The sequence below is a fragment of the Equus asinus genome, chromosome 16 (genome assembly GCF_041296235.1).
Source record: "Equus asinus isolate D_3611 breed Donkey chromosome 16, EquAss-T2T_v2, whole genome shotgun sequence".
In the NCBI taxonomy this organism is placed as follows: Eukaryota; Metazoa; Chordata; class Mammalia; order Perissodactyla; family Equidae; genus Equus; species Equus asinus.
In genome coordinates, this window is record NC_091805.1 from 30,368,196 (window position 1) to 30,384,183 (window position 15,988).

A 15,988-nucleotide genomic window follows, 5' to 3' on the forward strand; every position below is an offset into this window, starting at 1 on the left:
AAGACACAATAGTGAAGAAATCTTTGGGTTTCAAGATACAAAACAGTGAACTACAAGAAGTATTTAAAATTGTATTACTGTGGGATCAATGTATACATTACACGAGGTGAAAAAGATCACAGAATGGATTACAAAGGGCCAAGATCAATGGGACTATTTAGACATGGTTTTAGAAGAGCTAACGAAATATTCCATGTCTTTTGTATCTATCAATAGACCTATTAGATTGAAAATCAACAAAGATATAGAACTCAACATCATCATCCATTAACAGGATCTCACAGACAATTATAGAACACTGCACACAACCACAGCAGAATACACATTCTTTTCAAGCGTCCATGAAATATTCACCAAGACAGACAGTATCCTGGATCATAAACCAAACCTCAACAAATGTGAAGACAGAGTATGTTCCCTGACTATAATGGAATCAAACTAGAAATCAATAACAGAAAGACAATACGAAAAAAATGTCCAAATACTTGGAAATTACACAAAACATTCTAAATAATCCAAGGATCAAAGAGGAAGTCTCAAAGGACATAAAAAAATTCTTAGAACCAAATGAAAATACAACATATCTTCATTTGTAAGATGAAGCTAGAGCAATGCTGAAAGAGAAATTTATAGCACTAAATGCTTACATTAGAAAAGAGGAAAGGTCTTAAATCAATAATCTAAGCCTCTACCTTAACAAACTAGAAAAAGAAGAGCAAAATGAAACCAAAGTAACCAAAGAAAGGAAATAATAAAGATAAGAGCAGAGAAAATAAATGAAACTAAAAGCTGATTCTTTGAAAAGGTCAATAAGAATTAAGTTTCTAGCAAGATAAATACAAAAAGAGAGAATACAGAACTTTCCAACATCAGGAATGAAACAGAGGCTACAACTACAGATCCTAAAGTTGTAAAAAAGGACAATAAGGGAATACTACAAACAACTCTATGCACACAAATTTGACAATTTGTGTGACAATGTGTGACAAATTGACAACTGTGTGACAAATGTGTCAATAGATGAAATGGAATAATTCCTTGAAAACTACAAACTCAAAATTCACCCAATATGAGACAGATAATCTGAATAATCCTATGACTATTAAAGAAATGTAACCCATAACTGAAAAACTTCTGGAAAAAAACCCACCAGGATCAAACAGTTTCACTAGAGAATTTTACCAAACACTCAAAGGAGAATTCACATCAATTTTAAACAACCTCTTCCAGAAACAAAGAGAAACACTTCCTAATCATTTTATAAAGCCAGTATTACCTCAATACCAAAACCAGACAAAGACAGTCCAAAACAGAAAGCTAAAGGCCAATATCCCTCATGAATACCACCATAAAAATTCTCAATAAATTATGAGCAAATCAAAGCCATCTATATATAAAAAGAATTATACACCATGACCCAGTAGGATTTACTCCAGGAATGCAAGTCTGTTTCAGTATTTGAAAATCAGTCAATGTAATGTACCATATCAATAGGCTAAAGAAAAATCAGGATTGTCTCAACTGATGCAAAAAAAGCATGTGACAAAATTCATTTTATCATTAATGACATTGATTTTTCATTAATGTCATTCATGAAAAAACTCTCAGCAAATTAAGAATAGAGGTTGTGACAGTTAATTTTGTGTGTCACCTTGACTGCACCACAGGTGCCCAGACATTTAGTCAAACATTATTCTGGGTACGTCTGTGAGGGTGTTTTTGGATGAGAGTAACATTTGAATTGGTAGAGACTGAGTAAAGCAGATTGCCCTCCCTGATACAGATGGTCTTCATCTAATCAACTGAAGACCTGAGTAGAACAAAGAGGCTGAATAAAATCCTATCCTATTGGATCTGGCTCAGTCAGGAGAACCTTAACCGACACAGAGGGAGACTTTCTCAACTTGACACAGAGCATCTACTGAAAAAACCTACAGGTGGCATCATACTTAGTGGTGAAAGAATGAATGCTTTTACCCTAAATTAGGAACAAGACAAAGATGTCTGCTCTCACCACTCTTATTCAACATACCAGAAGTCCTAGCCAGGCAAGAGAAGGAAAAAGCCCGATATACTGGTTGGAAGGGAAGAAATAAAACCTTCCCTATTTGCAGAAGGGCCAGACCCTGGTAGTCTAGTGGTTAAGATTCAGTGCTCTCACCCCTGTGGCCTGGGTTTGTTTCCCAGTCAGGGAACCACATCACCTGTTTGTCTGTCAGTTGTCATACCATGGTGTCTGTGTCTTGCTGTGATGCTAAAAGCTATGCCACTGGTATTTCAAAATACCACCAAGGTCACTCACCGTGGAGAGGTTTCAGCAGAGCTTCCAGACTAAGACAGACCAGGAAGAAGGACCAGGCCACCCACTTCCAAAAAAACTATCCATGAAAACCCTATTATAGCAGCAGTGCATTGTCTGATATAGTGCCAGAAGGTGAGAGGATGGCACAAATAGACCAGGCAGGGTTCCACTCTGCTGTACACAGGGTCGGAATCAACTTGATGGCACTAATAACAATTTGCAGAAGACACAACTGTTTAGAAAATCCCAGGAAATCTGTTTAAAAAACTCCTATATTTAATAAGTGAGTTCAGCAAGATCACAGGATATGAGATAAAAAAACAAAGATCAATTGTATTTTTACATGTTAGCAACAAACACGTAGAGACCAAAATTAAAATCCTAATACCATGTATAATTTACAGCCATTCCAAAAAGGTGAAATAACAAGATATTAAATTTTAAAAAACATGTACATGATCTATATGCTGAAAATTGCAAAATGTTAAAGAAAGAAATAAAAGAAGATATAATAAATGGAGACACATATCATGTCTATGATTTGGAAGATTCAATATAGTAAAGATGTCAATTTCTCCAAAACTGACCTATACATATAATGCAATTCCTATAAAAATCCCAGCAAAATTTTGTGGCACATATAGACAAACATTCTAAAACTTACATGGAAAGGCAAAGGAACTAGAATAGCTAAAATAATTTTGAAAAAGAAGAATAAAGTGGGAGAAATCACTCTACCTGAAGTTAAGATTTACTGCGTACAGCTATAGCAATCACAACAGTGTGCTACTGGCAGAGGGACAGACACAGAAATCAATGGAAGAGAGATCCCAGGAATAGATAAACACAAACACACCCAACTGATTTTACTTTCTAAATTTTCAACTGATTTTTGACAAATGGGCAAAAGCAATTCAATGGAGGAAAGAAAGTTTTTTAAAATAAATTGTGCTGAAAAATCTATAGCCAAAACGAGCCTTCATCTAAACCTCACATACAAAAAAACCTCTTATACAAAAATTGATTCAAAATGACTCATGGATTTAAACATAAAACTATAAAAATTTCAGAAGAAAATGTGAGGAAATCTTGGGATGTAGGGCGAGGTGAAGAGTTCTTAGAGGCGACAGAAGTATGAACCAGAGGAGAAAAAACTCATAAATCAGACTTCATCAAAAGTAAAAACTTTTGCTCTGTGAAAGATCCTGTTAGGAAGGTAAAGACAAGCTATGCCCTGGGAGAAAATATTTGTAAACAACATATTGCACAGAAGTCTTATGTCTAGAATATACAAAAGAACTCTCAAAATTCAAAAGTAAAACAAACAATTCAATTAGAGAATGGGAAAAAGACATAAACAGACAGTTCAATGAAGAAGAGATATTAGTGATAAGCACATGAAAAGATGTTCAACATCATTAGCAATTAGGGAAATACAAGTTAAAACCAGAATGGTACATCACTAAATATCTAAGAAATAGTGATAGTACCAAAAGCTAAAGAGAAGGCAGAGAAACTGCATCATCTCTCATACACTGCTGGTGAGACGTAAAATGGTATAGCCACTATGGAAAATAGTTTGGTAGTTTCTTATTAAACTAAACTTGAACTTTCTATCAGACCCAGCAATCTCATTCATGGGCATTTACAATGGAATCCTACTCAGCAATAAAAAGGAATTACTGATACATGCACAAAACTGAATGGATTTCAAAGACATTAAGCTTAGCAAAAAAAGTCAGTCTCGAAAGGTTCCATACTATATGGTTCCATTTATAGAACACTCTTGAAATGACAAACTGTGGAGATGGAAAACAGATTAACGGCTGGGAGAGGACAGGGATGGGGTAGCACAGGGGAGTTCCTTTGCACATGGAACAGTTATGTATCTTGATTTTGGTGGTAGTTACACAAATAAACACATGGATAAACAGCATAGAACTATACACACACACACACAGAACCACACATTAATGCATACAAAAAGTGGTGAAAACTGAATAAGGCCTGTAGTCTAGTTAACAGTACTATACTAATATAAGTTTTCTGTTTTCAATATTGCACAATACTTAACATAAGATGGACCTTATATAAGGGCATATGGACTTACATTTAAGGGTACATGGACCTCTAAGTATTATTTCTACAACTTCTTAGGACTCTATAATCATTTTAAAAAATACAAAAAAAAAAAGATGTGTTCAAATACTTTTTAAAAGAACCTTGAGTAGCAGAATAAGCTGTATGCTGTAGAGACAGAAGAACTTTTTCTGATTTAAAGAGGTTTTTTCCAATGGAATTACTCTCTTTCATGCCTACCTGTTGTTTCTTTACTCCATTTTCCTTGAAGCTAACTAATTATAACGTTCTTGAGGACACAGGCTATATTTTATTCATCTCTTTCAGTGCCTGCTGCAATACAGATATTTTTAAAAAAACTACTTAAGTTTATAACTGCTGGGCAAGTTAGCTAATTCTGGCAGAATCTGATATGTTTCTAAAGAACTGGAGTTATGTTACACTGACTAGCTCTGTGATCTTGGTTACTTAGACCTCTCTGGACCTTGAGCTCCTTACCTATGGAAGACAGGTAAAGAGGACTATGTCGGAGGACTGTTAGGAGAATTAAATGAGTTAACATATCCAAAGTACTTAGAATAGTGACACATAGGAATAGTTTAATAAACGGTAATTTTCTAAAATATTTTTAAAATACGGCTTTTAGGGGGATCCATTCACATAAACCAAAATGATAATCAAGTGGCCAAGTAGTTAAGTTCCCGCGCTCTGCTTTAGCGGCCCAGGGTTTTGCTGGTTCAGATCCTGGACACAGACATGGCACCACTTGTCAGGCCATGCTGCGGTGGCCTCCCACATGCCACAACTAGAAGGACCCACAACTAAAATATACAACTATGTACTGGGGGGATTTGGGGAGAAAAAGCAGAAAAAAAAAGATTGGCAACAGTTGTTAGCTCAGGTGCCCATCTTCATAGAAAAAAATGATAATCAATAAAATGTTTAAGTGATCATTTCCTTTAACTTCTAGTGGATTTTAATGAAAAGAAGCCTGTTTGTGGGGATTATAGAGAAAAAGGCCCAATATGCCATCTTAACAGTACTTATAATATTTAGCATTGTAAAGATGACTATCTTATTACTGCACTGAGTTAAGTTCCAGATCCCATTAATTTCTAACAATAAAATATAATATGTAAAATGCCAACTAATAAAGGTACAGTCTAAAGATTTCAACTTTATGTATATTATACGACTCACTCAACTGACTTATTAATCTTTCACTGTTCTTTTTTTTTTTAAGATTTTATTTTTAAAATTTTTCCTTCTTCTCCCCAAAATCCCCCAGTACATAGCTGTATATTTTAGTTGTGGGTCCTTCTAGTCGTGGCATGTGGCACTTGGATACGGGGCTGGCCCACTTTCACTTTCTTAAAATGACCTTCTTCTCTGACTAACTCTTATCTACTTTTCCTTCAATGTCGTCTCCACTCTGAGGCCTTACCCAACTCTCCAGAGAGGATCTGTCCCACTATAAGCACACTGCTGTGGGCAAGACTGCTGTCTACTGTGCTTACCTTTATACCTCTTGCACACAGTATAAGTCCTGCACAAAGTAGGGTCCTTGACAAATATTTGTGAATGAACAAGCCACTGACATCCTCTTCTAATACTCCCACAGCAATTTTCATTTGTCACCAGTAAGGCTCTTGGCATACTGCGTTATACTTACTTTCCCATTTGTCTCTTCGACAAGAGTGCAAACTTTTTTTTTTTTTTTTTTAAAGATTTTATTTTTTTCCTTTTTCTCCCCAAAGCCCCCAGTACATAGTTGTATATTCTTCGTTGTGGGTTCTTCTAGTTGTGGTATGTGGGACGCTGCCTCAGCGTGGTTTGATGAGCAGTGCCATGTCCGCGCCCAGGATTCGAACCAACGAAACACTGGGCCGCCTGCAGCGGAGCCCGCGAACTTAACCACTCGGCCACGGGGCCAGCCCCAAGAGTGCAAACTCTTTGACGGCAAGGCCCATGTCTCACTCATGCTTGCACTCTAAGTAAGTAGCACAGTGACCAGAACATTCATCAAGGATATGTAGTGACAGGGTACCACATGCCAGGCACTGTTCCATAAGTACAATGAGCAAGGCAGTCACACTGTCTTATGGAATGACAATAAACAAATACACAAAAAAGATAATTTTTTTTATTGGGATTAATATTATGAAGAAAATAAAGCAGGGCAATGTGACAGAGGGATGAGGCCATGAGCTGGAGGAAGTGCTAACAGTCAGGGTACGCCTTAGGAAGGAGGTAACATTTGAGCTCAGAGAACAGAAAGGAGCTTGTCATGTTTAGATCAGGGGTGAAGAATCCCAGGCACAGGGAGCAGAAAGTACAAAGGCTCTGAGATATGAATCAGCTGGGTTTGTTTAAAAAAAAAAAAGGCAGTTGTGGCTGGCACAGAGTAAACCAGGGAAAGAGAGGAGAAGAAGAGGTCAAAGAAACAGGTCCAGGCTGGAGCATGCGGGCCACACTGAGAAGTTTGGACTTTATTCTAAGAGCACAGAAAGCCACTGGAGGATTTTAAGTGTGAATTAACAATATCTAATTTATATTTTTTAAAAATCACATTGGTTGTTAAGTGGTGAAGAAATTGCAGGAGGTCAGGAACTCCTTCCACAGGCAGACAGAAGATTGTGCATAGGGGGGTTGGATGGCATGGTGGCAGTGTAGATGGACAGAAACGGACAGATTGGGTGATAAATTCTGAAGATATGGTTGGCAGGACTTGCTATCGAACATGGGAAGTAGGGTGTGGAAGACAAGATCAAAGATGTCTCCTGGGGATTTGACTTGAGCAAATTTACCAAAATGGGAAAAGAGTAAGAAATATCTACTGTTTTGGACCAGGAAAGTTTCAGAGGCCTATTCGGTATCCAAGTAGAAAAGCAGCACACAGCAGGCACTTGATACGTCCTGTTAAAAACTACCACTTTGAGGACGATAGACTCATCCACAAATCAGACATACAACATAGCATTCCAAATTTGATGAACTCTATTTACTGCTTCCAAGGTTACAAACAGAAAATAATAAGTGATTGAAATGACCAGAAATCTCAGTTCATTTGTGAAACATGTCATTTTTGGCTGCCACTGACGGTCCCTGACCCAGATTTCTAATACAAAGGTGCTGCATCTTATATCAGAAATTTTAGATAAATGCTGTCAACTCAATTCAAGTATTTACTCCTCTTCTCTAAGCCTCATAAACACTGGAGTGGTTAGGTGTCAAGACACAGGGGAGCAATGCCTCACCAAATCACTTTTACTCAAAGACAGTTAAATGCCATACATAAGGCAACTGGAAGTCAAATGTTTTGATGCTTTTGGCAATGATACACATTTTAATCCACTTTTATCTTTCTTTTTTTTTTTTGAGGAAGATTAGCCCTGAGCTAACATCTGTCACCAATCCTCCTCTTTTTGCTGAGGAAGAGTGGCCCTGAGCTAACATCCGTGCCCATTTTCCTCTACTTTATATGTGGGACACCTGCCCCAGCAGGGTTTGACAAGCAGTGTATAGGTCTGCACCTGGGATCCCAACCTGCGAACCTCGGGCAGCGGAAGCAGAACGTGAGAACTTAACTGCTGCACCACCAGGTGGCCCCCACTTTATCTTTTTTAAATTCATATTTATTGATATAATTTACACACAATAAAATTTACCCTTTTTACTGCATTGGTCTGAGTTTTAACAAACGCACACAATCAACTAACCAGCATCATCACAATCAACATACAGAACAGTTTCTCACCCAAAGAAGTTCCTTCAGGTCCTTTTGCAGTCAATTCCTCCCCGATCTCCAGATGCTGGCAACTACTGATCTGGTTTTGGTCCCATTATCTTTTTAAACTCAAGAATCCTCTTACAAACTTAGAATTTTTATTCACAGATGCCTGGCAAAGCCATATTTCTTGAAAAACACGATGTTCAGAATATTAGAACCACCTAAAAAGTATTTAATGACCTTGTAAAAGAAGAAACCATCTTTCCAATTACTGTCACAATGCTTTAAGGTCTCCAAAACAAAGTTCATAATTTTTCTCTAAGACAAACTTTTCATCTAATAATTGGTTTGGATGAAACAAGCATGAATTTTAATATACACTCAGTAAATAGATTTTCACACTTTTTCCTCACAAACAACCTGAGGTTTTAGATTATTATCTCATCCGAAAAGTCAATTAAGACATAAAATAGTCATATTCTCACAATGGTTTTACATATGATTTTTTATAGTAGGAAATTGGTAAATATGAATTTGTTTAATTTTCCCAATCTCATTTATAAAATTCTGTAATAATATTTCTTAGTAGTACTATTCCCCATTATTTTTATTATCCACTTTGTTTTAAAAATATTTTGGTAAATACATATGACATTTAATTTTGAAATATATACTATTATTATTATTATTATTTAATTAGATCAGTGTTTGTTAAATTTGTTACGAAAGCAGGTACTTAATTTGAGCTGCTAGGATATATTTTCATTTTATACTATTATTTAGAGAGAATGACGTTTAATGTAATTTATTTAAAAAGTACTGTATTAATTAATTCTTAATTGGTCTGAATGAACGAACACATCTTCCATGGTGTGAGCCAGAAATGGTGGCACACAGTTGAGTGACTAAGGACTTGGGTTTTAGGATCAGAAAGACCTGGATTCTAGTCCTACCTCCATTATTGATTGGTTGTGCAAACTCTGTGCAAGTAACTTCATGTCTCAGAGCCTCAATTTCCTTATGCATTACATGTGAATAACAGTACTGCCTATCTCATACAGCATGAATGCAAGCACTTAGGACCAGGTCTGCACATATAACTGTTCAATAAATGGTAGCCATTATATACCAGATGGAATTTCCATTTAACAAACATTAAAACGTTCTATTATTCAGCACTCACTCTGGAACAGTAAGGAAAGTGTCTTTGTTTACATTTTACAGATGACAAAGTGAGGTCCGGAGACGGCTGAATGGCGCAGCAGACTTCCCAGCTCAGGTGCACACAGTTAAAGTGAGGCAGAAAGGCACCTGGCTGCCCAGACAACTCCAGTAATTTAAGGTGTGATGCTGCCATCCTTTCTAAGAATGGGTTTTTCTTTCACTTTTTTAAAGAAATAAAGGAGTAGTGCTTGGTGATAAAAGTCATAAGAAAGCTGAGGGTAAATACAGGGGAGATCTGCATATTGTAGCTTTTTCAGTGCAGTAAAAAAAGGTCTCAACTGTTAACTTTTTTCTCTGTAAAAGGGGATTTCATTAAGTGGGAATTCATTGTGTGAAGCCGACCATATCAGAGCAGCTGATCGGATAATGTTCAGGTTTGAAATAATTTTTTTAACTAACTCAGTTTAAAATGAAATAAGTATTTCACATTTCCCCCTTTTTTCCTCTTACTCCTTTAGAAATATCACAATAGTTCTTTTTCCTTCCATGTTTTACAAGCAAATTTATAGTGCTCATAAAATTTTAGACTAAGTTAGAAGGAAACTGAGAGGACATCTAGTCCAATCCTTTCATTTTAAGCTAAAGAACGAACGAAGCCCAGAAGGGAAATGACTAAAATAAAATAAAAGCCAAAATGGGCCTTGGACCAAGTGTTCCAACGCCCTGTCGGTTCTCTTTCCACTACAGAGGTATCTGATACTCAGGCCAGGCACGAGAGCTCCTCTGTGTCCACGGCAGACATCGTCCATCACGTCATTACTTCCTTCTGAGCCATAACACCCGAGAGTGCTAGAGTCACTGCACTCAAGCTGGCTGTTGCCAGTGACAGCGGCTATGCCTCTGGTGGTTTAGTAAATATAAACCCACCATTTCCAGCTTAAAATGTGAAGACCCTTTTTCTCCCTTCCATTTTGTCTTGAGTTTATTAACTGAATCTCTCAGGGCAACAATGATCTTGTAGGGAAACATCTGAATTCTCGTGAAGCTACACTAAAAATGTGGTTGGAGATCATAAGATGAACTTATTTTTTCAAAAATTTAAAAATAAATATAAGCAAAGTTAATCTCTGGTGATAGAAATCAGAAAATCGTTGCTTGGGTTGACTGTGAAGGGGCAGAAGAAAACTTTCTGGGGTGATAGAAATGTTCTATATCCTGATAGGCATGTGGTCAAACTATTCACTTAAGATCTGTGCATTTCATTGTTTGTAAATTATATCTTTTGAAAACAATCCAAACTACTCATGCTGAAAATTCAGAGTTTAAAATTCTCATCCAAAGGAAGGACTTGAAGTGCAATCCAGCTGATGGAAGGCAATGACCAAACTGATAGAGATCTTTCAAAATCATTGTAGCTAAACGCATTTCTGTCCAACTATTCATGAGAATAACATCCAATGTGCCAGAACTCGTGTACATGGGAAGCAAGTAAAGAGTTTCCTTTCATGCTATGCTGATGAATGGATTCGGCCTTAAATAGGAATAAGAGTATTATTTAAGAACTGTGTACACTACTGTGATAACATATCATCTGCTCCGCATTGTCTACTGAAGTGTAATTAGAATTTAATTATACAACTTCACCCTAAAGACCACAGAGAACTTAAGACCTTTATAGATAAGGAAGGTAAGGCTGAACACAGTGCACTAATTAAGTTTTCATATTTCTATTTTCTGTATTACTTTCCTACAAAAACTGGAGTGTGTGTAACATTCTGCCCACTGCACACCATATTTGGTAACAGAGTCTTGACAAAAACAAAAAGAGTATTGAAAAGAAATAGAAAACTGGCTCTTCTCTGGCTGGCAAGCACATTATGTTGGCTCAGGAACCACAGCTGGAGAGGAGCACAAATTGGCTAAAGACACCTCTCTGTTAGTGCTTATCACCACGAGACAAGGGGCAGAAAAGGGCAAACAGAGTTCAAGTTATAGGTAGAAAAAGAAGACAAATTTCTCACCTCTTTCAGCAAAGTGCATTCAAATGATAAACTTTAGCATAGGTTAGTTAGTTAAAGGTCTACTACAGTATCTGGCGCACTGACAAATGGTGGCTGTGTAAGACAATATGTCCTGTTACGACCGAAGGATCCACAGGAGAGTGACTTTTCTCCTTGGTGATGGCCATACGTACCAAATCTGGCTTCACTCGGTGAGTCAGGGGAAAGGAGAGCCACATGGAGTACAAGGTGGTGAGTACTGTGGAGAGCCAGGACTGGTGGACCTCACGGCTCCTGGGAATGCGGTGAATAAAGTATTCGGGAAACTAGAAGGAAACAGTAGCAATCCAAATCAACTGGGCCACTGATACCAAAGTGAAACACAGTAACAAATATGGTTAAAAAATGTTAAAGTTAGTTTTGAGAACAAGTTGGGGGAAATTTCCTATGAAATATGTTTTAGGCAAAGGGCTTAACATGCGGATAGACAAAGTGTTCTTACAAATCAACAAATAAGACAAATAATATAGTTTCCAAACAAAAGAAACACAAGCAGCTAATAAATATATTGAAAAGATGGCTAACAATTAAACATAAAAGAATGCAATGAGTCATTTTTCACCTACCTGATCAACAAAAACTGTGGATACCCAGTGCTGTTGAGGGTGTAGGGAAATAGACACTTACATTCCCTGGGCAAATACATCATTACAACTTTTGGGGAGGCTAATTTGGATATATCTATCAGAATTTTAAGTGTGTCTGCTTTTGATCCAGCATTTCTGCTTCCAAAATATAGCCCACAGATTTGCCCACATGCTAGCAACTGTCTCACTGTTTGAATTTTTGTAAATCGGAGACATCCTCAATACCCTCCAATAGGGAATGGAGAAGTCCATACAACAAAATATGTGGAGATATATTAACAAATGACATAGATTCATATGAACGTATATGGAAGATGTGCCAAGGTAAGTTATTAAAGTGAATATGCAAGTTGCAGGACAGTATGTTTAATATGATCCAATGTGCATTAAAAAATCACTCAAATGTGTGTATTTGTATACACATATATACACATATTAGCATTCGCATGGAGAAGATCTGAAACGATTTGCCACAGATTGTAAAGGGGGTGATATCACAGAATATTTTCATTTTCCAGGTCTTTTATATCTATGTTTGAAATTTGCAACAAGAATATATTATTACCTTCATAATCAGAGAAACCAATGTTTCTTCCTTGGACTAAAGTTCCAGGTGTACTTGTTATCTTTTGCTGTATAACAAATTACCCTAAAACTGAGCAGCTTAAAACAATAAATATCTTTTGTTTTTCATGGTTTCTGAGAGTCAGGAATCCAGGAGTGGCTTAGCTGGGTTATTCTGGTTTGAGCTTTCTCATGAAATTGAAGTCAAGCTGTTGGCTGGGGCTGCGGTCAGCTGAAGGCTTGACTGTGGCTGGAGGATCCACTTCCAAGGTGGCTCACTCACGTGGCTGGCAATTCAGTATTGGTTTTTGGCAGAAGGCCTTACTTCTTTGCCACATAGATCTTTCCATAGGACCACTTGAGTGTTCTCATTACACAGCAGCAAGCTTCCCCAAAGCAAGTGATCTAAGAAAGGGCAACGCAGAAACTGCAAAGTCTTTATGATCTAACCTCAGAAGTCAAACTTCATCATTTCTATACAATCTCTCCTAGTTATATAGGTCAACCCTATTTGACATGGAAGAGACTACACAAAGGCTTGAATACTAGGAGGTAAAAATCACTGGAGGTTTCTGGGAGCCTGTCTACCACACAGGTTAAGTCAGAGAGTAAAGAACTAAATATTTAATACATTCCCCTCCCCGTCCCTCCCCTGGCCTTGAGGCACAATACGATCCTTGAAAAAAGAACAGAAAAGCCTTTTCCTAAACCAGTGGAAGACACACAACTACTGGTCCTAAGTTTTTGCATTTAGAAAAAGCTGTGACTGGAGGCTTCTGTTATGTTTCAGGAGGGCATGAGCATACTTTTTTTTTTTTAAAGATTTTATTTTGCCTTTTTCTCCCCAAAGCCCCCTGATACATAGTTGTGTATTTTTTCAGTTGTGGGTCCTTCCAGTTGTGGCACGTGGGATACTCCCTCAGCATGGCTTGATGAGCGGTGCCACGTCCATGCCCAGGATTCGAACTAGCGAAACCCTGGGCTGCCGAAGCGGAGGGTGCGAAGTTAACCACTCGGCCACGGGGCCGGCCCCATGAGCATACTTCTTAGATACTCAGCACAATATAAAAATGGACTGCCACTCTGTTTCATGTATGATGGTAAAAGGATATTTCCTCCTCCTTCCATGTTACACCAGTGCAGAAGGAGAGATCTGGGTTCAAAATTTTATTCACTACTTTTATTTATTTATTAGCCATTTATTAAATCAACGGTTTTCTTTCCAAAGGATTAGGGTAATAAATGTAGAATTAAAAAATACTGAATAGCTCCCAAACTACAGACCATAGAGGAAGCAGTAAGCAAGTGGGGGCAAATTTGTTTGGAATCTTTTTTGAGGTTTTGTGCTTGCCTAATTCGTAGAGATTATTAATTGAAAAACAACAGTCAAAATAATACTAGAGAGCCAAAATCTCTTATCAGAAAACTTTTGGGTCAGAAGTGTTTTCAACAGGTAATATGGTGCATATATCATATAGCCTCCTTTGAAGTTTGTGGAAGTAACCAAATATATTAATATTTCTGTAGTAAAACATGGATATCCACACTAAGTGGCATAAATGAAGACTATACGCCTCATGTCTATTTAAATCAGGTTTTGCTGTGAAATAAACTTGTGACAAACTTGGAATTTTTTTTTCAGTTTTCAGTTTTTTGGGATTTCAGATAAGGAATTGTGAACCTGTACTACAAAACATATTTGAATCCAGTAAGAAGTCATTGTTATTATTTTGGTAAAAATAACCCAGTAGGGTCTTATTGCAAGTTTTCTGGATGTTATTTTCAGATTTTGAGACCTGATCTCAATATCTATAAAATTTTCTTCGAAAAAGCATGGGTGTTTATCTTGTCCTTTGAATTTTTTAAGTGTGAGCATATAATTTTGTAAAGAAGCAACAAACAATATTTCTGTATATTTTTAGTGTCCTGAGAGGCTGGAAGGGTGATCAGCTCGACTCCAGCTTTAGAAGCCCAGCTCCTCCTAGCTCCAGAGGCCCTGGTAAGGCCAATGCAAGGGTGCCTGGGACTGGAGACAGCCTTCTTAGACCTGGACAGAGAAAATGAGTGTACATCTCATCCCAGCTAGCAGCCTGAAGCAGCAGAGAAAATGGGTTTAGAAAGTCTCCAGTCCATTCTCAGAAGAATGGAAACTAGGGGAGGCATGTTCTAGGGTGGGAATTGAGGGGGCTCCAAGAAGAAAACTAGAAAAACAGGCCTGAGGGTGAAAAAACAAGGGTAGTGACTAAGGAGTGATGACCTCTGTTTTGACTTCTGGATGCGCCATGCAAGGAGCCCAACCTGGGCCTCCAGATCAGATGCTAGGCTGGGGAGGGGAGTCTCAGTTCCAGTTGTGAGCTGGAGCTATCTGGGCCAATGACCACATGCCTACAGTGACCAATGACCCAGTGTGCTGGAGACAGCCCCAGTTTATACCTTTAGTCCTAACATAATTCTGTTCTCAGAAGTGTCCCAATTTAAATAATAAAATATATGGTTACCTGTAGGGTGGGGCAATGAGTAGGTTCTTCCAACTCACAGGGAAGGAAATTTATTCAGAACAGCCCAAGGCAATTTTGTATGACCGTCAAGGATGAGAGTTTAAGTGGTAGCTGGGAAGAGAGCCAAACTGAAAGTTCTACCAGTGAGATAAACAGGAAAACAGCAAGGTGGTGACCGGCTTGGGGAAGGGGGGTGGGTGCGGATCAGAAATGAGCCAGGCAAAGGGTCAGAGCCATGACCCGGACTGGCAGGGGATGGCTGGCTTACAGCTCGACACTAGAGAGGCCTCCACGTCTAACTTCCATCTAGATCTTCCCCACATTATTTTTTTCTCCCCAAGGCCCCAGCACATAGTTGTATAACCTAGTTGCAAGTCATTCTAGCCCTTCTATATGGGATGAGGCCACAGCATGGCTTAGTAAGTGGGTTGTAGGTCCGTGCCCAGGATCCGAACTGGGGAACCCCAGGCCGCTGAAGTGGAACATGCGAACTTAACCACTAGGCCGTGGTTTGGCCCCTCCACATTATTATTTTTTGATGATAAGTTCAGGTAACTGGAAATCCTACCAAAAAGAGATTTCTCTTTAAATCCAAGCCTTTCCCCACCCATTCCGCCCAACCATCAGAGCAGGTCAGTTTTCCTCAGAGGCACCTTTCCCGACCAACCTCTAAAATAACCCCCTCCCCTCCCACATGCACACACACACGCTTCCCTCCCCCACCACAAAGCTGGCTGTTATATTTTAAAATTACTCTATTTACTCCACTGGCACATTACATATTTATTTATTTGTCTATCTCCTCTACTAGAATATAACTTACCTGAGGCGCCCAGGAACTTTAATCACTGCACTCTCAGTGCTTGTTAAGAGTACTTGGTTTATAGTTGGTGCTCAATAAATATTTACTGAATGAATGACTCACCATGTTATTGCAAATTAATATAAACTAATTCAATCTTCCTGTCACCCAACTGAGATGCATTTAGACAGAGAATATAGAA

General features: G+C 38.1%; 1 protein-coding gene across 1 annotated transcript in view; it reads right to left on the reverse strand.

Annotated features, from left to right (window-relative positions):
• ALG14 (ALG14 UDP-N-acetylglucosaminyltransferase subunit) overlaps positions 1-15,988 on the reverse strand; it is a 90,776-nt gene that overhangs the window by 41,559 nt on the left and 33,229 nt on the right. Inside the window, exon 3 of the mRNA XM_014836355.3 lies at positions 11,470-11,601. Coding sequence (XP_014691841.1) covers positions 11,470-11,601 — 132 coding nt within the window. The remainder of the gene's footprint in view (positions 1-11,469; positions 11,602-15,988) is intronic.